Source organism: Acanthochromis polyacanthus, chromosome 8, assembly GCF_021347895.1.
Source record: "Acanthochromis polyacanthus isolate Apoly-LR-REF ecotype Palm Island chromosome 8, KAUST_Apoly_ChrSc, whole genome shotgun sequence".
Taxonomy (NCBI): Eukaryota; Metazoa; Chordata; class Actinopteri; family Pomacentridae; genus Acanthochromis; species Acanthochromis polyacanthus.
The window spans coordinates 38,352,182-38,374,307 of record NC_067120.1 but is presented as its reverse complement, the minus strand read 5'-3'; the positions used below and the strand labels follow the sequence as shown (position 1 = coordinate 38,374,307).

Genomic DNA, 22,126 nt, shown 5'->3' with positions numbered 1-22,126 from the left:
CTCAAAAACGTCTGGGCAGATTCAGATGAAATGTTGAGGGGATGTAGACTATGGTAAGAGGAAGAGCTGATTTAATTTTGGTGGCAATCCAGAAAGGATCCTGGATTCTGGATCACTTTGAATTTTTTAGTATGTTTTACTATGTGGTCCAAAATATGATGAAAATATCATAGGTTAGTATGTCGTCCAACAAATGGGAACAAGGTGTCCAGATAGCTCAACTGGTTAAGAAGGTGATTCATAAACACAACTGTGTCAGAGACGCAGGTTTGATTCCAGCTCATGGTCCTTTACTGCATGGGTTTCCTGTTTTCCTCTATCCTTGGCGGAGGTCTGCACTCTGAGTGCTTTTCTAGTTTGGAGATATTGAACCCTGAAACTGGCTTTCTAGTTTTTATGAGGGTGAAGAAACAAAAATTTCCAAGTGTGGAGGCATGAAATTCTCAAAAGTCAACCAAAATATTTAACAGAACTTCGTTTTGATAGTAAACTACCAAACATCCGCTGCCTCCGTGACCCGGCCCCGGATAAGCAGAAGAAGATGGATGGATGGATGGATGGATGGATGGATGGACGGATGGATGGACGGACTAGTGACACAGTGACACAGGGACATGTTTGGAATCTGGTTTCGGTTTATTTGAAAGACATGAAACATGGCGACAGAAACACTCCTTTGTCTTCATATATACATAAATAAGCATGAGTTTGCTGCTGAATCGTAGACGGTGAACATCATGTTGTTGTGGATTCCTCCATGGAGACACATGAAGGTCAGAGTTTACGGTTCCCCTCAGTGTTTTACTTCCATCCGATGCAGTTTAGGGAAACAGAGCGATGATGAGACGCATTGATTATTATTCATTTTTAAAATCTTACAAGTGATTTAAACTCCAAACCTCATCTACAGAGGGTTATATGTGCAGCATGAAGAGCTAACAGGCAGATTTTAGCCTCAACATGCCCGCTAATCCAATTATTTCCCTTCGCTGGACACAAAAACCAGAAAAAATAACCCGATATCACAGCCAGAAGCTCGATGCTGTTGGAAATCAGTCAATAAATGCATCACAGGGTGTCACAACATCTCTGAATTCTGTTAAATCTGCAGCATTTTCACCCTAAACTGTGTTAAAATTGTTTATTTGGAGTAAATAAATCTGCTTTACAATCATCGTTCTCCCAAAGTTTTCATCTTTACTAGGCTCCGTATGTAAATAAAGACCAATAAATGCATTTCAGTGCTTTTTAATACTTCAAATAACGTTTGTGGGCAACAGATTGTTTTTGTTCCTGCTGATGAAACATGACTGCATCTTCAAGGATAATTCTGGTCGTTCTAAATCTTTTTATTCCTATTTTTCTGTCTTTCATGGCTCTAAAAATTAAAGAAGGCAAAACTGTAGAGCTGCAACGATTGATTAGCTGTCGACTACTAAATTAAACTATTTCAAAAAATCTGTCACTCTTTTGAGGGAAAAAGAGTTAAAATTGCAGCGTGTGAAAAAAAGAAAACATTTTAGAAAATGAGAGATTTCAGGTTTATTTTAGGGTAAAAATACAAAAGTTTAACTTCTAAAAATGTGAAATGATCCAAATTTGACCCAGATATTCCACAGAACTTAGTTTTGAGTCCCAAATAACTAAACTCTGAGGTAAATCTGAGAAGGTGGAACAACACTTTGAACTTATTTCTACGAGTTGTTAAATGAAATCTGTGTTCCATAATTTTCAAAAAGACTGAAAATTATGGCTCAGGCTGAAAAACAACTGAATTATCTTTTAGATTCCCACATCATAACTTGCATATTTCACAGTAACACTGAAACCAATCATCAGCTCTAAAGGTTTTTCTGTTGGCGTGACTGGACGGAAACAAGAACTATTGCTGGTTTTTGCTCAATATTCGACCAAATTCAAACATTTTTTAATCATTTAGAGCCACAAAAAGTTGGAAAATTCAGGTCCAGGTTTAAAAACAGCAGAATTATCCTTTAAAATCTCAACACATTTTGCATATTTAACATCAGCAGGAGGAAAAGTGGAACGTTTTCATTTAATTCTTCCTCAAACTCTCAAACTAAACTGCATCTGATGGTGATTCTGGTGAACTTCTGGGCAACGAGTCGTCGTTTTCTCACCGATCTCTGAACGTCTCGACCACGTTCGCTGTGAAATCTCGGCTTTAATCTTCAGGAGGACGAGATGAAGGAACGGAATGATCTGGAGCAGCAGACGTTTAACATTTCAAGCGTCCGTCAGCGTCTTGTCGTCCAGGAGGATCTTCTCTCCGGGTTTGAAGGCCGGCATCCCCAGGTACGGGCAGCTGGCGCATCGGAAGGCGTCGCCGAGGTAACACTGATAAACAAACAACAATATTTACTCTCCAGTTGACTTTAACAGCAGCAGAAATACCAGAACAAAGTGGTAAATAAACAATACTCACACTTCCACAGGCAGACTTTGGCAGGTTTGTCTTCTGTTTGGCTTTACTCTCCTGATCCAGCTCCTCCGCCAGACCACACGTGCTGCACAAAGTACACACAATACAAAATGAAATAAAAGCCAACAGTAGTAGAAAATAAATACGAAATGACTAATTATTGAGTTTTAATGATTAATCAGTGACTGAGCTAACTCCAGACACTGTTCTGTTCATAAAAATCAAACATTTCGGTGTTAAACTCGCCAGTTCTTGCAGGCTTTCTTCTTCTTTCCGGCTCCTTCTCCACAGCTGGGAGCTTTCAGAGACGCTGCATCGGGTTTCTTTAAATCGTCTTCGTCCAGCAGAGCGTCAGAATCCAACAGATCCTGAAGATAAGACGGTTTATTAGATAAACCTCACTGATATTTATACAGTTACATTTCTGAAGGTCAAAATGTTGAGTTTTTGTTGAGATTAGAGATGCAGATTCAACTGTAGTGTTTATTTCAATGCAACTTATTATAGACAGATGTTTTACTATTTTATTTCATAGTTTGGGTATTTATTCATCTGTTTCTGAATCTTTTTTAGCATCACAGTTGTCTTTTTGTTTATTCTCGTTCATAAATCTCATATTTTCCATCAAAGTCAATGAAAAGTGTCTAATAAAAGACAGAGAATGTCTTTTTTTTACTTATTCCACTACTTCACTTCAAATCTAACAGACTCTTAATCCATGACTCACCACGTCATCGTCGTCCATGTCGTTGGCTGACAGCGTCCACATTTTGACCGTGTTTGGATCCAGAGCAGGTTTCTCTGCTGAAAACACAGAATTTAGGGAATATTAGCATCAAGTCAACTCTGGAAATAAAACACAGACCAGAGGGATGAAGTACAAAGCCAGATGAGTGGGTAGGTGAGGCAGGTTGAGCTGAAAGTCACAGTTTAGAGTGTCAGGAAGGTGACTCGCTTTTAACCTGGCTAGATCTCCATGGTAACGGATGCTGTGGAGCTAGATCTCCATGGTAACGGATGCTTTGGAGCTAGATCTCCATGGTAACGGATGCTGTGGAGCTAGATCTCCATGGTAACGGATGCTGTTGGGCCAGATCTCCATGGTAACGGATGCTGTTGGGCCAGATCTCCATGGTAACGGATGCTGTTGGGCCAGATCTCCATGGTAACGAATGCTGTTGGGCTAAATCTCCATGGTAACGAATGCTGTGGGGCTAAATCTCCATGGTAACGAATGCTGTGGGGCTAAATCTCCAAGGTAACGGATGCTGTGGAGCTAGATCTCCATGGTAACGGATGCTGTGGGGCTAGATCTCCATGGTAATGAATGCTGTGGGGCTATATCTCCAAGGTAACGGATTCTGTGGAGCTAGATCTCCATGGTAACAGATGCTGTGGAGCTGGATCTCCATGGTAACAGATGCTGTGGAGCTGGATCTCCATGGTAACAGATGCTGTGGAGCTGGATCTCCATGGTAACAGATGCTGTGGAGCTGGATCTCCATGGTAACAGATGCTGTGGAGCTGGATCTCCATGGTAACAGATGCTGTGGAGCTGGATCTCCATGGTAACAGATGCTGTGGAGCTGGATCTCCATGGTAACAGATGCTGTGGAGCTGGATCTCCATGGTAACAGATGCTGTGGAGCTGGATCTCCATGGTAACAGATGCTGTGGAGCTGGATCTCCATGGTAACAGATGCTGTGGAGCTGGATCTCCATGGTAACCGATGCTGTGGGGCTAGATCTCCATAGTAACGGATGCTGCGGTGCAAACCTGGTCTGGAGAAGGTTCTGTTGAGAGTTTCTGATCCAGATTTAAATTTTGATTTTAAGGGTTTTGGTTTCTGTAGGTGAGGAATATACATTTTTTAAAGAAAAAGCTAAAATAGGAAAAAACAAGAAATTCTTATTTTTTTTGTTATATTCAGAACATTTTAGGTTGCTGGACACAGATGTGCGGTTCAGTAAGTTTGGTTTAGTCGTCCACAAACATCAGAAAACTAATTCCAGAATAATTCTCTTTAAAAACAGCAGAACTCATACCTGGCTTTGCTGCTTTCTTCCCGAAGGACAGTTTGATCTGACTGGACGATCCCATCTCGTAGTCGGGTTTGGAGGCTGAAATGCGCATTCTAGTCAGAGTGTTTCCTTGGTAACCGGTGGAGGTCTGGAGGGAGTTTAAGGCTTCAGGACTGAGTTCTGTTTTACTGAGCTGATGAGAGAGAAAACAAAAAGGAGACAAGTGGAGCTCAGACTGGCATAAAGACAAAGACACACTAAAATGTGTTTCTGATTCATATTTAGACAAACGGAGGTGCAAAAAAAAATCACTTTTGTCAAATATTTAACAAATGTTTCAATTTAAATTTCACAAAAATACAATTCACCAGTTGAAGACATCCTTTAACAACTTTTAAGTGAAAAACTGCTGAAACCAGACACACTATTGTCTTTATTATTATTATTATTAGATGTTGTTCCTTCTGTTTTTTGATGCACAGATAGAAATGTGGTTTCAAAGCTGTGATGCTGCAACAAGTCAACGCATGCAGCAGAAAACCCAGACACAATATAGTATTTTACTTTATGATCAAAATGACAAAAGTCAGACAAACACAAACACCACAACGAAGACAGAAAGGAAACAAAATGAAAAAAAACTAGAAAGAAAATGACAAAAACATGAGAAAAAAGTCAAAAGTCTGACAAAAAGGAACAAAAACAAGAAAAAATATTACAAAAATGAGACAAAATGACAAAAACGAGAAACATAATGATAAAAAAAATAGACAAAAAAGCTACAAAGTAACAAAAAATGGACAAACAACAAAACGTCCCTTGTCAGACAAAAAAGGTCAAAAACAAAAACAAGACAAAATATTATAAAACGACAAAACCAAGAAACAAAACTACAAAAAAATGAGACACACGACACAAAACAAAAGAAAAAGAGAAAAGAATTACACACAAGACACAAAACAACCAAACAACAGACAAATAACGCAAGCGAGACAAAAAGGAAACGACAAACACATGAGACAAAAGACACGAAGCAAAACAAAAGAGAGACAAAAAAATCTGACAAAAAGTTCCACCTATATCTGTAACAGTCGATTTTATTTAGTATTTTTCTGACTTTTAAGAACAGGAACCTTCGGTATAACAGAGTTTTAAACATCATTACTTCAACATTCACGTTTCTACAGAAATAATCAACAGTTAAACACTCTTGAGGCTTTAATCTTTTAATGTAGAACTTTTTTATTTGCTGACAACGTTTCGTTTCAGAGATATTTGCCCTAAAATTGACGGTAAGATCATGTAAGGAGGATCTTCATTTTTGATGTACTGAACTCTTAAAACGTGTTTCCACATTAGATGTTTTTTGAGAATTCTCAGGTCAGAAAATTCAGCCAAAACAATCTACAGAACTTAGTTATTAATTAATATAGAATAAAACAACTCTGAGCCGGTGCTGCTCCATATTCTCTCATTAGACCCCAAAATAAACTCGTTAAACTCTCACAGCTCAGTTTTCCTTTCATCAGACTTTATCAAACACGTTCACTCACTTCTGTCACCGACATGAATCCGGACAACTTCAGAGTCGACATCAGCTTCTCAGCCGTTCTAACAGTCTGAGCTTCTGTAACTGAAACACACAGAAAACAATCGGAGCTGCACACGTATATCTGCTATTTAAAACAAAGGGGATTCAAAAATAAGCACCGAAGAGTTTATTTAGTCTGTTTTTGTTCCATTTTTGGAGGTAATTGTATCCATGTTAAACAGCATGTAAAGCTTCTGGAGTGTTTTTATAGTTTAGTAGCTCTATATTGGGGAAAAATTAGCTTTCAAAGATCATTTCTGATAATTATAACTGTCACTTAACCACGTGAACACCAAAACTGCTGGCAGGCTTGAAAGATATGGTCTTAAAAAATAAATAAAAATAAAATTGCCATACATATCAGAGCTAAAAACTGGTATTTCCAACTTTTCAATCATCCTTCAATCCAAAATGTGTGAAAATATTAACATAATTTACACAGTTTCTATTAAAAACAGAGTTTTAGAACATTTTGACGGGAAACAGAGGACAATGAGGAAGAAAAACATCAACAAAAAGCCTAAGAGAAGAGAACCAAAATGAAGGATTGGATTTTCTGACGTTCCAGGAGTCACTGAACACCACAGACTGACATGACAAACACGGTCTTTACAAGTGTGGTAGAAGTTTGTAAAACAGAAACAGCCTCTATTTTTTTTATCCAGTATTTAATGTAAGAAGCAGAATGTGGACGTACCAGTAACCGGCTCCTCCAGAACCAGCTTCCCTCCAGGTCTGAGGACTCTGATGATCTCTGCCAGAGTCTCTGAGCTGTGGACGGACGAACTGTCGGCCAGCAGGCAGGAAAGAACCCAGTCAAAGGAGGAGGCTGGATGAGAGGCTGAAGAAAGAGCAGGAGAGTTTGATACAGCAGGAGATCTGAGTCTCTGCTGGAGCTTTTAACACTTAGAATAACAGTCAGTCTCTTTATGTTTAAAACATGCAGATCTTAACCCTAAAAACTGTAGATCAGGGGCAGATCAGAGGCCACATTCAGCCCAATTTGACCAGTAAAACTCACAGCATACTAACCTATAAACTCCAAATATTTTCCTTTGTTTTAGTGCAAAAAACTACGGTCTGAAAATGTTCACATTTAATGAATTCAATTTTTTATAAAGCATTATGAATAACCTGAAATTTATTAAGAAAAATAAATTCACTTTCAGCAACATTCAGCCTCAGTTTATCATTTCCACATTACGACTAACAGATCACAGAGTGTCTACAAAGGAACAACATTTAGTCACATATCTGGAACTGAATGACGGAGGATTTTACTTTATCATTGAAACGACAAAATTCAGGCAAAAAAAGACAAAAAAAACAACAAAAAAGACAACAGATTACAAAAATGAGACACAAAAGAAAAAAAACAGACAAATGACACAAAACAAAATTTAAAAAAAGAAAAAATTAGACAAAAAGTTACAAAGTGACAAAAAAATGGAAAAACGACATAAACGAGACAAAAATTACAAAAGCAAGAAACAAAACAACAACAAAAAAATTGACAAATAGCACAAGCCAGACAAGAGAAGCACAAAATGACAAAAACATGATACAAACGACAAAAACAAACAAAAAACAAGACAAAACATTACAAAAATGAGACACAAAATGAAAAAAAGCGAGAAACAAAATGACGAAAAATGAGACGAAAAAAATTAGTCAAAAAAGTTACAAAGCAACAAAAAATAGACAAAAACGAGGCAAAAAACAAAAGCGAGCAACAAAACGACAAAAAAATAGACAAACAACACAAGTGACACAAAAAGGAAACACGAAACAAAAACAAACGGCAGGTCAGACAAAAAAAAAAGCAACAAAAACGAGACAAAATATTACAAAAATGAGAGTAGTATTTTACTTTATAATCAAGACAACTTGTCATGATCTAGAAATTATTTTAAATGTATAGTTTTACTAATTTACAATCTGCAGTTAATCTCTTTTCTGGAGTTTTTACACTTTGAGGGCCGGATTGGACCCTCTGGAAGACCGCACATTTGACACGTAGATAGTTTGTTTTTTATATATATATTTGATATATTTCAGGCATGCCACCGTATCATAAAGGTAAAAATGAAAAACTGAACAAAAACAACAAAACCAGAGCCTAAGATAACGTCTGAAAATGAGCACAACCAAAAAACAAGTCAAGAAAATATGCTTTAAAAGTGAAATAACATGGAAAAGTAAAGGGGGCAAACAGGTTTGATATGTGATGTAGCGGGTAGAAGTAAATATCTTAAACACTGCAGAACGCTCCCAAATAATGCTAATATTCTTCATAAATGTACTAATATTAAAGAGAAATTCAACAAGAGCAGTTCACAGTGTTCTAAGTTCACATTTAACAGAATTTTCTTCATGATAAAAGAATAAAATCCCAGCAGTTTCCATTAGATATTCATCTGGATCTATAATTAACTTCATGTGAGATAGAAAAAGCCAAACAAAAACAGAGTCTTGCTACTGGACCACAGCTTTAAATCAGCTGAACTCACATATCAGCAGCCTCTCCAGGTTCTCCACCGACGTTTTTCCGTTTGATCCGACAGCAGCTCCCAGTTCTTCTGCATGTTTCTTCAAAGCTTCTGGATCTGAAGGCTGAGTCCAAACCAGCATCACCTGATCGCCCGGTCTGACGCCAAGGTCGGCCATGATCACCTGGAGGAAGTACAGGATGTTATTACGACTGGAGGAACCGAACAAGAACAGAGAGGAATGAAACCACCGTGACTCAGCAGAACAAACAGCTGACTGCTGCAGCCTCAGTTAGGACACTCTGACTGGAACAAAACAAAGCAGCAGAGCGTTTATATGACTACATTCTGAAAATAATAATACTGGGAGAGTAAATATGAAGGTTAAAGGTTGATCCTGGCTTCAAACTACAGCAACAGAAGGTCAAAAGCCAGTTTCATTTGGCAACGACAGAGGAAATGGGGCCCAGTTTAAGTTCAACCATTTTGGATGGAGTTGTGCAACACGAGCAGCTCACAAAAGACTAAACTGGAGCAAATTATATCACTTTGAACTGAAAATAATACAAAAAAAAGGTATCGGCAGACAGTTTAAAATGTGTTCAAACACCTGCTTTGCTGTTTGTGATTCTATACAACCCAGAAAAAGTGTAATTTGGTGACTCAGACTGCTTGTAAAGAGGCCAAACTGACAATTCAGAAAGAGAAAAAGTATGAAATACAGTTTATTCATAATTATTTGAACTACTTCACTTTTTTGCACACCGAGTTGTAAACTTACACCACAGTGAACCACAATAACAAAGTGAAAACGAGTTTATTGAACATGAAAAAGTGAAATTTATCATTCGTTAAAGCATTCAGACCTTTGATTCGATGCCTTTTAGAAGCTCCTATGGTGGCATGAGTTTAGATTTGTCCTCCCTCGTTTAAAGAGATCTCAGGCAGTGCGGCAAAATAAAGCAAATTAAGGAAAAAAAATCCCCATTTTGTTCATTTGAGTTTCATTTACTCAAAAAATAGACATTATTGTGATTTAAATGGTCAGAAATAACATGAAAATGCAGAGTTTTCTATTAAATAAAGTAACAGATTCATTGTTTTTACTGTACACAGACGGATCATGATTACTGTTGTGTGCAGAAAACCCTGATTACAGGCTGGAGTTTGAGAAGTTTATCTCTTTCTTCCTGACAGATCCTCTTAAAGTCCCTCAGACTGGATGAAATGTCTCAGTTTCCACCTTCAGGTTTCTACAGAGATGTTCTTTAGGTGGTTTAAGTCTGAGCTTCGGTTGGACCACCCAAGGACTGTCAGGGTTTTGCCTAAGCTTTGGGTGTTTTTCTGCATTTTTCATGGATTAAAACAAACGGGAAAAGAATCTGAGCATGTTTGTAGACGAAAGATGTTTGGTAAACTTGTCTAAAAACATCTTTTCACTCTGTTTGCATGAATTAAGTTCATCTATAAGACACTACAACCTTTGACGTAAAACATTTTAATAAATAGAGCTGAAAAGATTAACTGACAACTACAAAAAAAATAATTACCAAATATTTTGATTATCGTTTGAGTTTTTTTTTTTAAATTGAGAGCCTAAATGTTCAGTTTCTGATATCTTAAATGTGAATATTATCTGGTTTCTTTATTCCTCTGTGACAGTAAACAACACATTTATAATCATCTAGAGCACTAATAAACATTGTTTCATCATTTTCTGATACTCTATAGGCCAAACCATTAATCAATTAATGGAAAACAAAACAACAGCAGACTAACTACAAATTAAAACAGTCGTTAGCTGCAGCCATAACTGCTTTTTTAAACTTTAGTATTTACTCTGAATACTTCTTCCATTCCTCACAAAAAGTCAAACAAGGACACAGTTTGGAGCCACAGCCTTTGACTTACAACATTAATAAATCAGCAGAACTGCGACAACATTAAGCTGCTGTTTTAAACACACTGAAGCTAACGGCTAACACTTCATAACCATAATATTTAATATTATTCTAAATTAGCTTAAATATGACATCAGTAGCTCTAAACTGGAGAATGTTCTCGAAGTTTCTCTGTCATATAATCACAGTTTCTACATGTAACAGTCCAGAAATGTGATGTTTGGTTAAAGTTAACTTAGCTAGCAGACTAATTAGCAGTTAGCGGTTAGCTCGTTGAGGACAAACAGCGTGACGCAGGAGCCGGTTGTCGGCGGTTATCAGGCTCCTAAAGCCGTTAAAAAGCACCGTGAGAGGCCGGTACACTGCTACACAGTAACACAATACACTCACAATACTGTAGTATTCTTCTAAAATGCATGCGAAGGCTAAATAATGGGAATAACGCAAATTGGAAGAGATTGTTCTCAGCGACTCACCTGCTAACTGATGGCAGTTTGCGTTTCAAGTTACACAATGTAAATACTACTTTCGGTTTCCGGTTTCAAAATAACATTAGTGAGAATCTAGTGTGCTGTTTTGGATAATATTACAATTGATTTTGATCGCTGATTATTGAAGCAAATAATCGTCTTTTTAGGTTTTGAATTATTATTTAAATAAACAGGGTTAACATTTAGCTTACATTTGGTTTAAACATGGGATAATTAACCAAAATAAAATAAACATCCCGTTGTGTATATATGTTTTTGTGATTTACATAAACTGCTGCCCCCGCATTGCAAATTCCAGCAATTATTTGGACATCTCTGTATTATATTACCTGTTGTGTGGCATGACTATAATCAAACCATTTGTTTTTACCAGTAAAAAAAGCCTTAAAGAGCCGATTCAACTCATCTAATGCATTTCTGCACTTACCAAAAAAACGACTACAGCTCCTACTTTGTGAGTGAAATGTTATTAATGCATCAAAAAGACTATTTTAAGGACTTTAGCTCTGAGGAAAATTGCAAAAGCGATGATTTTGTTATTTTATTTATGAAAACCATCCCTAAATAATGCTATTTACAGTCTAAACAAGGATATTAGACATGTCATCATCAAAATACCACAGTATTGCCAATGATGTAAATGCTTGATTATGCTATAAACTGCACACTTGTCTTTCCATCCATCCATCCATTCTCTATACACTGCTTTATCCTCACTGGGGTCGCGGGGGGGTGCTGGAGCCTATCCCAGCTGACTCGGGTGAAGGCATGGGACACCCTGGACAGGTCACCAGTCTGTCACAGGGCTACATATACAGACACACAGTACACCCACATTCACACCTACGGACAATTTAGAGTAATCAATTAACCTCAGCATATTTTTGGACTGTGGGAGGAAGCCGGAGTGCCCGGAGGAAACCCACACATGCACAGGGAGAACATGCAAACTCCATGCAGAAAGATCCCAGGCCCAGGCCGGCATTTGAACCAGGGATGTTCTTGCTGCAAGGCGAAATAACAAACCACTATCTTTGGTAACAATTATTTGGTTATTAAATTGCTGAACTCTCACAAAAACAAACTTCTGCTATTAGCTATGGACATAAAGTTCTGTATTTTTGCGCATTATAGTAGTAGTAGTAAGAATAATAATAACAATGATAATAATAATAGGAGTGATATTAGTCAATTCTATCAAGTTCTTTTTCCCTACTGCTTCTACACGAAGCGAATCTACGAATTTTATTTTGAAGGCGACACTTCTTTTTTTTTAAATTTATTTAGAACAGTATACACAAACAAACAAGACACGTATGATCATCATCATTAACGAACTTCCATCACAGATCGACCAATCAGAGTAATTCCAAATAGAAAAGGAAAGGAGGGAGAGAGAAGGAAGAAGAAACAGAGAAAGAGATAGATAAAAAATAAATTTGTGAAGGGACTTTTAAATTAAATCAAATTTATCTAATAAAGAAAACAAGTGAAGGGCTTTCCTATTTTCAATTAATTTTAAAGATTTACAAAAAAGTAAGAACTCATTCTTCCAGTGAGTAAAACAGGGTCTAGATTTAAAGTACCTGCATTTGTGAATGAAGGCGACACTCCTGTTTTTGTTTTCTGTTGGAGTCGCAGTTAAGTGACGTCGAGGCGCAGCTCGGCCATGGCGCAGCAGAGTGACGCGACCGCTCGGTGCAGCTGGACATGGCGGCGCTGCTGAGAGGTCTGCGGGCTGGAAGGACCCTCCGGGGGCTGAGCAGCGGTAAGACCGGGCCGCCGAGCCGGTGTGGGAGCCGCGTTAGTCACGGATAGCCCGTTAAATGGTTAAATGACTCCTGCACCGTCCGTTCTGCCGGTTTTAGCCTCGTAGGTCAGAGCTAGTGTTAGCTTTAGGTGCTAATGTCAGCACAGAGAAGGTGATCATGAAGGACAGAAATATGAGACTATAGCTCTGCACTAGTTTAAAAACCTAACCTATTAGCAGGTTAAATGAGAGTTAGAGGAGTTTATCGGTCTGCTGCAGCTCACTCTGAACAGATAAACTGATGGTTAAATATGTAAACAGGCTGCTGCAGCTGGAGACTGTTATGCAAGCAGTCAGTGTTTTTCATAAACCAGCTCTACTGTATATTTAGCTTTTTTGTAAACTGTCAGGACATTTACACACTACTTCTACATGTAGGAGTAAATTCATGTTAAAGTTTCACTGTTTAGATTAACTGTCGATATTGTTTTGATCAGAAATGATTATTTTTGTCATTTTTTAAAGCAGAAATGTGAATTTTTGATGCTTTTTTCTTTTTTTTTAGCTTTGTAACTGTGGAAGTTGCAAACTAACTCATTATTGCAGCTGCAACCAATGACTATCTTCATTACTGACTGATCTGTTGATTGTTTTCTCTGTTAGTTGATTACTTATTTGATCTATAAAGTAGAAAATCTATTATTTTTGTAGCTCTGTCCAATAGTCAGAGTCAGTCTCCTGAACCTTTAGAAGCTAATCCAGATGTTTCTTCGCTCCAGTTGTTGCTGCTCCGTCGGCAGTGAACCCTCAGTGCAGCAGCTTGAACAGAGGTTTCCACAGAGCAGCTCTGAGGCTGCAGGACGAGTACAAATCTGACAAACCTCCGTCCTCCTCTTCCTCCTCCTCTTCTTCATCCACTACCTACCACGAGCACTACCAGGCTCACTCTGCAGAACATGACACAGCAGCAGAAGCTTCCCAGCATGACTCAGCGTCTGATCCGTCAGCAGAGCAGCCTGAACGGCCAAACACCAGGTTAGTAGAAGTGTTTAGAAGAAGCAGAGGAGCTTCAGGAGCTTTACTGACCCTGACCATTTGTGTGTGAAGCTACCAGGACCAGAGCGGAGAACACGGCGAAGAGTACGAAACCGAGGAGCAGCTTCAGTCTCGGATCCTGACGGCTGCTCTGGAGTTTGTTCCACTGCACGGCTGGTCGATGGAGGCGATCGCAGCCGGAGCCGAGGTGAGGTGCTGTCCCATCTACTGCTAATCGCTGATGTATTTGAAAATAGTACACAAGGCTGTAATGTTTTTTGGATTCAGAAGTAATGAAGTAAAACCTGATAAATCTCTGGTCTCGCCCTGTAATGTCTTTTAGAACCAGCAGTGGGAAAAACAAACCGACATGTTTTTAAATCAGCAAAATGACACCATTTACCGGCCAGAAAAGCTTTAAAAATGTCAGATCATGTGTGGCGTTCAGATTCATCAAAAAATCTAAACATAAAATTGTGATATTATTCTACATGTTTTATTTCAAAATTTGCGAAAAAAACTAACTGTTGCAGTAACCAGATCCTCTAAAAAAAACAAAAATATTGAGCTCTTCGGTGAAACTAGAAATCGACGACTGACTCGACTGTGACCAACAGTCAGGCGACTAAAGTTCTGAGAGTTTTCAAGTTGAACTGCAGACATTGTTTTGGAAACAGAAATAGTTTTATATCGTTAATATGTGGAGACAAATCAACCACCATAAGACAAAACAACAAACCAAAACACAAAAACAACACAAACGAGACACAAAAGCAGCAGCAACAAGGCAAGAAATGAGACACAAATTGACAAACAAGTAACATGATGACAAAAATGAGACAAAACAGCAAAAACAAAACACAAACTGAGGAAAAACAGACACAGAAAGACAAAAACTAGACATAAAGTGATGCACATAAAGTGACAAACAAAACATAAAACTGAGATGACGAGAGAGACTGAGAGGAAAACCAAAGCTACTGGATCAATAAAATAAATGCAGCACGGCTCAGAAACAGTGAACAGAGGAGCAAGTTGTTGGAAGATACATTCAGGATGGAGAAACATCTTTCTACAGAGGATGAGCAGAATAGAGAGAAAAAGTCTGAAAACATGGAGATCTGTCATCTTATCCTCGAATTAGTATCATCTGCGTGCATTTGGAGAAATGTTAAACACGTTGAGACAAAGTGTTTTTATACATTTTTGTAAAACAAATAATCTAAGAACTTCAACCTTTTTCTTTGTTTTTGTTGTTGTTGCTCCAGACTCTGGGTCTGTCCTCTGCCTCCACTGGGATGTTCTACAACGGAGCTGGAGATCTGGTTCTTCACTTCATCGCTCACTGCAACTCACAGCTGACGGAGATTCTGGCTGAACAACACAAGCAGGTCCAGCTGGGTCAGACTGAGTACGTGTCCTCACAGACAGACAGTCACCTGGACATGGATTTACTGCACAATAGCACAGTACTGATAGAAATGAAATGGAATTAATGTGTTAGCAGGTATGCTGAGCCTAGATCCAGAGTTTATAGTGTCTGTTAACCTGCTAGATCTCCATGGTAACTGATGCTGTGGGGCTAGATCTCCATGGTAACGGATGCTGTGGGGCTAGATCTCAATGGTAACCGATGCTGTGGAGCTAGATCTCCATGGTAACCGATGCTGTGGGGCCAGATCTCCATGGTAACCGATGCTGTGGGGCTAGATCTCCATGGTAACCGATGCTGTGGGGCTAGATCTCCATGGTAACCGATGCTGTGGGGCCAGATCTCCATGGTAACCGATGCTGTGGGGCTAGATCTCCATGGTAACCGATGCTGTGGGGCCAGATCTCCATGGTAACCGATGCTGTGGGGCTAGATCTCCATGGTAACCGATGCTGTGGGGCCAGATCTCCATGGTAACCGATGCTGTGGGGCGAGATCTCCATGGTAACCGATGCTGTGGGGCCAGATCTCCATGGTAACCGATGCTGTGGGGCCAGATCTCCATGGTAACCGATGCTGTGGGGCCAGATCTCCATGGTAACTGATGCTGTGGGGCTAGAGCTCCATGGTAACTGATGCTGTGGAGCTAGATCTCCATGGTAACTGATGCTGTGGAGCTAGATCTCAATGATAACTGATGCTGTAGGGCTAGATTTCTCAGTTTTCAACGCAGTCTGTTAACTTGAGGATAGTCAGATGTTGAAATCGAGTCCAAATTACTCTTTGATTTGTGTTTTTTTTTTTTTTTTAGACCAAAGAAGACTGCTGACTTCCTCAGAGAGGCAGTAGAGACCAGACTACGGATGTACATCCCCTACATAGAAACCTGGCCTCAGGTAAAGTAGCGCTGCAGGTAGAACAGATTCAGTTTCAGGTGAACTGAAAGTAAAACATGATGCTAAACTTTGATTCTGCAGGCGATGAGCATCCTTCTCCTTCCCCACAACATCCCCGACTGCCTGAAGCACCTGTCCTCCATGGTGGACGACATCTGGTACTACGCTGGAGACCGGTCCACAGACGTGAGTGGATCCTCCCTTAATATACGACCCGCTGCCTCCCAGGTTACGCCCCCCTCCAACAACAGCAGCACGGCCATGGAAAAAATAAAATACCCGTTTCTGAGGAAAAGCTCCATTAAACAGTTTAAACATCGACTGGAGCAGCAGCGACAACGATACTGTTAAACTAACCAGGAAACAGTCAAGAGAAAAAATGTTTTTCTTCTTTAGTTCACCAAAATGCACCAAAAATAACTGAAATGTTGTATTATTTACTCTAAGACACTTTATCATCACTTTTCACCTGCTTTGAAGATAAATTTCGTTATATTTCAAATTAAAAGTATGTAAGCACAAGCGTTATTATCGTATAGCATACAGTTAAAGGTAATTTCTATTTTTAAATGCAGTTTAACAATTTATTTTTATTGTAGCTCTCATATTACTGTTTTTTAATTCTTATATAGATGTTATCAACCAAGATAACTTTTTTCCCCCATTTGTGGGGGGATTTTGGACAATTTTACAAAACTTTCCAAAGTTTAAACAACAGATCTCATTACAATACAACATCCATGTTATTCAGCAATATGTATTAAATGATGTTTTAAAAAAAAGAACTTAAAAGTGAATTTTATTGACATGAAGCTGTTTAATGCTGCACAGACTCTGACTAGTTAACCCTTTAAACCCCAAAGCCAACTCCTGGATTTGAAAGGCATATTATTTAGAAAGAAAATTATTAAAATTATGCCATTTTTCAGAGCCAGACAGTGTAGAAACAGAAAAAATAATCCGTTTTTGACCATTTCATGTGTAAATTGGAGTTCTATGAGAAAAATCTAATCTAAGTCTAAAATTGGGCTATTTCTTCACAAGCTTGTTATTCTGCTTGAGTCATTTAAAAATGTGACAAAATTACATCATTTAAACGAAATGAATCCCATAAAAAACAAATACTCTGCATTTCTCGATGCTCATGTGAAGTTATTGACTCAGCTGTGACTAACAGCCACATGACAAAAATTCAGAGAATTTTCAGGCTGAACTGCAGGCAGTGTTTCCACAGAGAGACTGAGAGGAAAATCAAAGCTACTGGATCAATAAAAAAAGTCAGCATGGATCAGAAACAGTGAACAGAGGAGAGAGTTGTTGGAGATACATTCAGCATGGAGAAACTTCTTTCTACAGATGATGAACAGAACATTTCTTCATTTTGTTTCCACAGAGCTGCAGGGCTTTATATTGCAGTAAAACAATGAGATATTGTTCTATGTGAAGCCTCTCTGTGTTGTAGATGAACTGGTACACCAAGCGGGCGGTGCTGACGGGGATCTATAACACCACCGAGCTGGTGATGCTCCAGGATTCCTCCCCAGACTTCCAGGACACCTGGAGCTTCCTCGACAATCGCATCCAGGACGTGGTCAACATGGCCAGCTCAGCCAAACAGGTAGAGAGCAGGAAGACCCGAGTTTAATCTGTGGATTAGACACATAACCGACCTCCTTCTGCTGCTACTTCTGCCTGTATCGTCCTGAATAGAAAATAAACCTCGAGACTGAGAGATGAAGATGCATTTGACACAAAAAAACACGAGGAGGGCAGAATAAAGGGAGTGGAAACGCCCAATCAGATGGCTTTTTACCTGTTTCTGTGTTGTGTAGGTGCAGTCGACGGGTGAAGCAGTGGTGCAGGGGCTCATGGGAGCTGCTGTCACAGTGAGTTCATGACTGGTTTTCATCTTTAAATTCAGTTTTAACCTCAACTTATCCTTCTTTTTAAAACATTGCACTTAAAACTTTAAATTTATTGTTTTTATGATAAGATTCTGATGTCAAAATCTCAAAAAATATACAAGATATTTTAGATTTTTAATGTTTTTTTATCCAGAATTTTGTTAATTATGAATCTGGTGGATGAGAATTATAGAAGCCAGTGTTGTAATTTCCACTCTGACCTGATGGTGGCAGTGTTGTCCCACTAATCTAATGCTTACTGTCAGACACACTGGTACAGAAGTTTGTCTGTCTGGATTATTGTCACAGTAACAGGATGAACCTGAGGAGTTAGTTTCCATAAATCAGATCATTTTAAAGCAGAACCAGAGCTTGAAGATGTCAAAATAATTTTCAGCATGCTTTATTTATTTATTCATTTATTTATTTTTGTACATTGACATTTGAGAGAAGATGAAACGTTTAATCAAAAGAACACCAAACCAACCCTCAAGCATGGTGGTGGCATTATCATGCTCTTTGTTGAAATTTAAGGTTATGTTTGAACAACAGTATCTGAGGAACTATTAAAGACAAAAACCTGAAATATTCTCTGTTATTTCTCATCATGTCAGTGATTCAAAGTCTGTACTATTAGACAGGTAGATCAAACAATCTCTGATTATGGTTGAGTTGAAATATGGAAAATAAGACGTGGTCATGAAAAGTTTTATCTTTAAGCTCACATTAATTAAAAAACTGATAAAGCAGACGTCAACTAGTGATATTTTCTGAACTATATGTAGCTGAACATCACAATAATGCAAAACTAAACATGTAGAATACATTAAATATGAAGTATGTGGTAACAAAAATAAAAATAAAATTGTTTTTATTGAACTTTCATAACAAGACTATTGCTGGATAGTCTAATAAAAAAGACCCGATTTCTGGAGTTTCAAAGTGGTTAGAAAATGTTTGATTTAGAAAGCTAAAATTGATTTCATTTCCATTTTAAGTATCCATTTTTATCCTATAAAAATAATACAAAATGTAAACAAAGCCGTTACATGCATCACGATATCGATCAGTTCTTTGGAAAAGTCATGAATACCAGCGACTTTAATGCATGTAGGAGTCATTTTACAAAAAGAGAGCAAAATATGTTGCACTGTTTCTGCAACTTGAGCGTTTTATTCTTTCTAATTTTCACCTTCATGGAGACAGCTTCCCTTTTCTACAAAGCATCAGAAGAGTCAGATTTATGCTTGGGAGCCATAATGAAGATCAAAAAGTTAGAGAATGTAGCGCAATCCAAGGCGGCGTACAACCAGAGAGTGGAAACAAAGCAGGCTCCGCTCACCGCGTGACGGCGTATTCATCCGCTCTGGTCGCCAACTAGCTTCATGTAACCAGTTCTGACGTAACGATGAAACGCCGTAGGTCGAGGACGTCGTAAACCGAGGACCCCTTGTATTAAATAATGTGAATCAGAAATGTTTGAGCAGAACTCGTTCTAAAAAATGAACGATGTGAGATGTAATGAGCCTCCTATAGTTTTAATGTTTAGCTGTTTTGTGCAGGGCTGTTATCAAACTGAGGTGTATAAAAGTGAAAATGCTTTTAAAAATGGATTCTAAGTCTTTCTTCATGACAATATTTTCTATGTCTTGTTTTCCAGCTGAAGAACCTCACAGGGTTGAACCAGAGGCGATGATCTGGAAAACTCTGTCGCGTTGACACCGACCATCTGAACCCACAAGCTGAGCTGAAGATCAATGTTCCTTCTGCTCCTATTTCTGATTAACTGTCATAAATGCCTCTAAGCTGTTGAATTTGGGCTTTTTGTTGAGCAAGAACATGTTATCGGACGTCACAGGTCCACAGTGGCTTTGAACTGTTTCACTGTCCAAGATTTCACTTTTCGTCCTTTGTACAGAAGGATGCGTCGATCTGTAATCAAATAAGAGTTCAATAAAGTAGTTATTGTATATTTATCGATTTGTGGTCTTGAATTATTAAGTTAAATTGAAACCCTGCAGTGTAAGGAGTTTCCTGCTGTAAGTCACTGTTTTGTTAAATAACTAATAAGAAGTGTTTAAATTTACTTCCTAATTTGACGATTTAGCTTGAAAAACAGCAGAAATCCCTGAAAAATCACAATTTAAGTCAAACATAAGATGATTATAAAGCAATAAAATTCATGTTTGCAAACATAAAACTAACTTTTTGGCACTTTACTTGAAAAATTACTCAATGTGAAATTTATTTTCAGTGTAGTTATTTTATTATGAGCCACCAATGTTAATAAAGGAGTTGTGTCTTCATTATTTCATTTGTTGTGAATTGTTGGAACAAAGTACAACCATTTACTGCAAAATAAATGCAGGAAATCCATCATTATATTGATTATTAGTTTCTTTAAAGAATCTATGAACAATCATAAAGCTCAAGCAAAATGTTTGTTTTGCTCTAATTTGAAATGATTAAAACCAAAATTCTCAGGTTTGCATTTTTTATTTTCAGTTTTTGGTATTTTCTTTTAACCCTCTATGGCATGAATTTTTAATTTTGGAGGAAAAAAATATTTCACTCTAGTTTGTGGGAGCTTGGAGGTCTTTGGTAATATATCAATCATAAAACATGTCCCCCCCCTCATCCCCCCACCACATTTTGGTTTGTTGTCTCAGGGCAACAAGATGCAATGAGGGTACTAAAACACCAAGGTTTCCTATATTATAATAAGTGGAATGAGGAACAAACAAGAAATAAATTCATGAGAAGTTTTATTTCAACAAACGGCACTGTGGGGTGTTCTCCACCGGGGTAAGCGTGGCACATCATCATTGTCATCTTCATTTTCCTCTTCATATACTGACTCATTCTCATCAGACAGACCACCTGTTTTCAAAAGAATCCAGGAAGCATAAAATTAGATCATACACTGATGCACACATACACACACATGTTCATTACATGTTACTTTACTGACTGAACCCTGATCTGCTAACTCTGCCTGAAACCTAATTCTGGGGTCCACTCTTCCTCACTGGGATGCACAGTGGGTAGTGGTTAGCACTTTCGCCTTGCAGCAAGAAGATCCCCGGTTCAAATCCCGGCCTGGGCCTGGGATCTTTCTGCATGGAGTTTGCATGTTCTCCCTGTGCATGCGTGGGTTTTCTCCGGGTACTCCGGCTTCCTCCCACAGTCCAAAAACATGCTGAGGTTAATTGGTTACTCTAAATTGTCCGTAGGTGTGAATGTGAGTGTGATTGTGTGTCTGTATATGGAGCCCTGTGACAGACTGGTGACCTGTCCAGGGTGTCCCCTGCCTTCACCGAGTCAGCTGGGATAGACTCCAGCGGTGTATAGAGAATGGATGGATGGACTCTTCCTCACTGTCACTGTCCTCACTATTGGAACGAATGACCCTAACTGCTCAATGTTGTTCCTTACACCATTAGAATGTCCGTGCATCCATTTACTGTGAGTAATAGTAGACAGTACAGCAAAAAAATGATAATGGTCATAACTATGCATCCCAGCACATCTCCATCCATGAGTATGTTATTGTTCAAACAAAAGTGGTCCAACTGCACAATGTTGCCCTGAGGCAACGAATGAAAAACTACCAGTTTAGTATGTATAAATAAAGACAAAAAGTGTCTTTACTTAATTAAATATGCTTCTTTGCATATTAATACACATCACAGATATTTTTATACAAAGTTATTTAAATTTAAGCATGTTAAAAAGTTAAATTTATCTTACCTTCTGTTAGCAGCGTGTCCAAGCCGGCTTGGCTCCAAAAAGGACTGCCCCTGCCCCAGACCAAAGGTCAAAACCACGCCCATCTCAAATTTCATTGGTGGCAGACTTATCGTCAGGCTTTTAATGTGATGTTTTACTTTTTAAAAAAAAATTAAAGGAACAATGTGTAGGCCAAAATAGTAGTTTGTTGCCTGGGGTTAAAAAAATACAGAAACGTGAAATCTTCAATCAACTAATTCAATAAAATCGTACTTGTGTATTTATGGGAGACGCCAGTGTTTACAAATAGTGACGTCACGAAGTCACGTGATTACGGCGCTGGTTGGCAAGAGGAACCAGAGGAACAATGGCTGATGATAGCAATGCGAACTATCCTTTCGTGAAATTGTCCGATTATGCTCAATCCTTATCACCTGAGGCCC

At 38.5% G+C, this 22,126-nt stretch overlaps 2 protein-coding genes and 1 long non-coding RNA gene across 4 annotated transcripts; 1 reads left to right on the top strand and 2 right to left on the bottom strand.

Moving 5' to 3' along the window:
* Positions 1-613: 613 nt before the first annotated feature.
* On the bottom strand, positions 614-12,649 carry ciapin1 (cytokine induced apoptosis inhibitor 1). Of its 2 annotated transcripts, none has more exons than XM_051951837.1 (9): positions 12,524-12,649; positions 8,567-8,729; positions 6,754-6,897; positions 6,019-6,098; positions 4,490-4,658; positions 3,171-3,247; positions 2,690-2,811; positions 2,447-2,528; positions 614-2,358 (listed from the first exon to the last, which is right to left on the bottom strand). In XM_051951837.1, the coding sequence occupies exons 1-9, from the start codon at positions 12,647-12,649 to the stop codon at positions 2,248-2,250; spliced, it is 1,074 nt and encodes a 357-aa protein (XP_051807797.1). In that variant the 3' UTR covers positions 614-2,247. The 2 variants fall into 2 exon arrangements, with proteins under 2 accessions (XP_051807797.1, XP_051807798.1); XM_051951838.1 differs by lacking the exon at positions 12,524-12,649 and adding an exon at positions 10,923-10,977.
* Positions 12,581-19,930, top strand: coq9 (coenzyme Q9 homolog (S. cerevisiae)). Its single transcript, XM_022220132.2, has 9 exons — positions 12,581-12,705; positions 13,467-13,722; positions 13,795-13,930; positions 14,991-15,133; positions 15,966-16,050; positions 16,132-16,236; positions 17,513-17,668; positions 17,883-17,936; positions 19,615-19,930. Exons 1-9 carry the CDS (start codon positions 12,648-12,650, stop codon positions 19,648-19,650), a joined length of 1,029 nt encoding a protein of 342 aa, XP_022075824.1. The 5' UTR covers positions 12,581-12,647; the 3' UTR covers positions 19,651-19,930.
* Positions 19,931-20,702: 772 nt separating this feature from the next.
* Positions 20,703-21,816, bottom strand: LOC127535046 (uncharacterized). Its single transcript, XR_007943688.1, has 2 exons — positions 21,705-21,816; positions 20,703-20,834 (listed from the first exon to the last, which is right to left on the bottom strand). It is a non-coding gene; the product is annotated as an uncharacterized LOC127535046 (long non-coding RNA).
* Between the last annotated feature and the right edge of the window lie 310 nt (positions 21,817-22,126).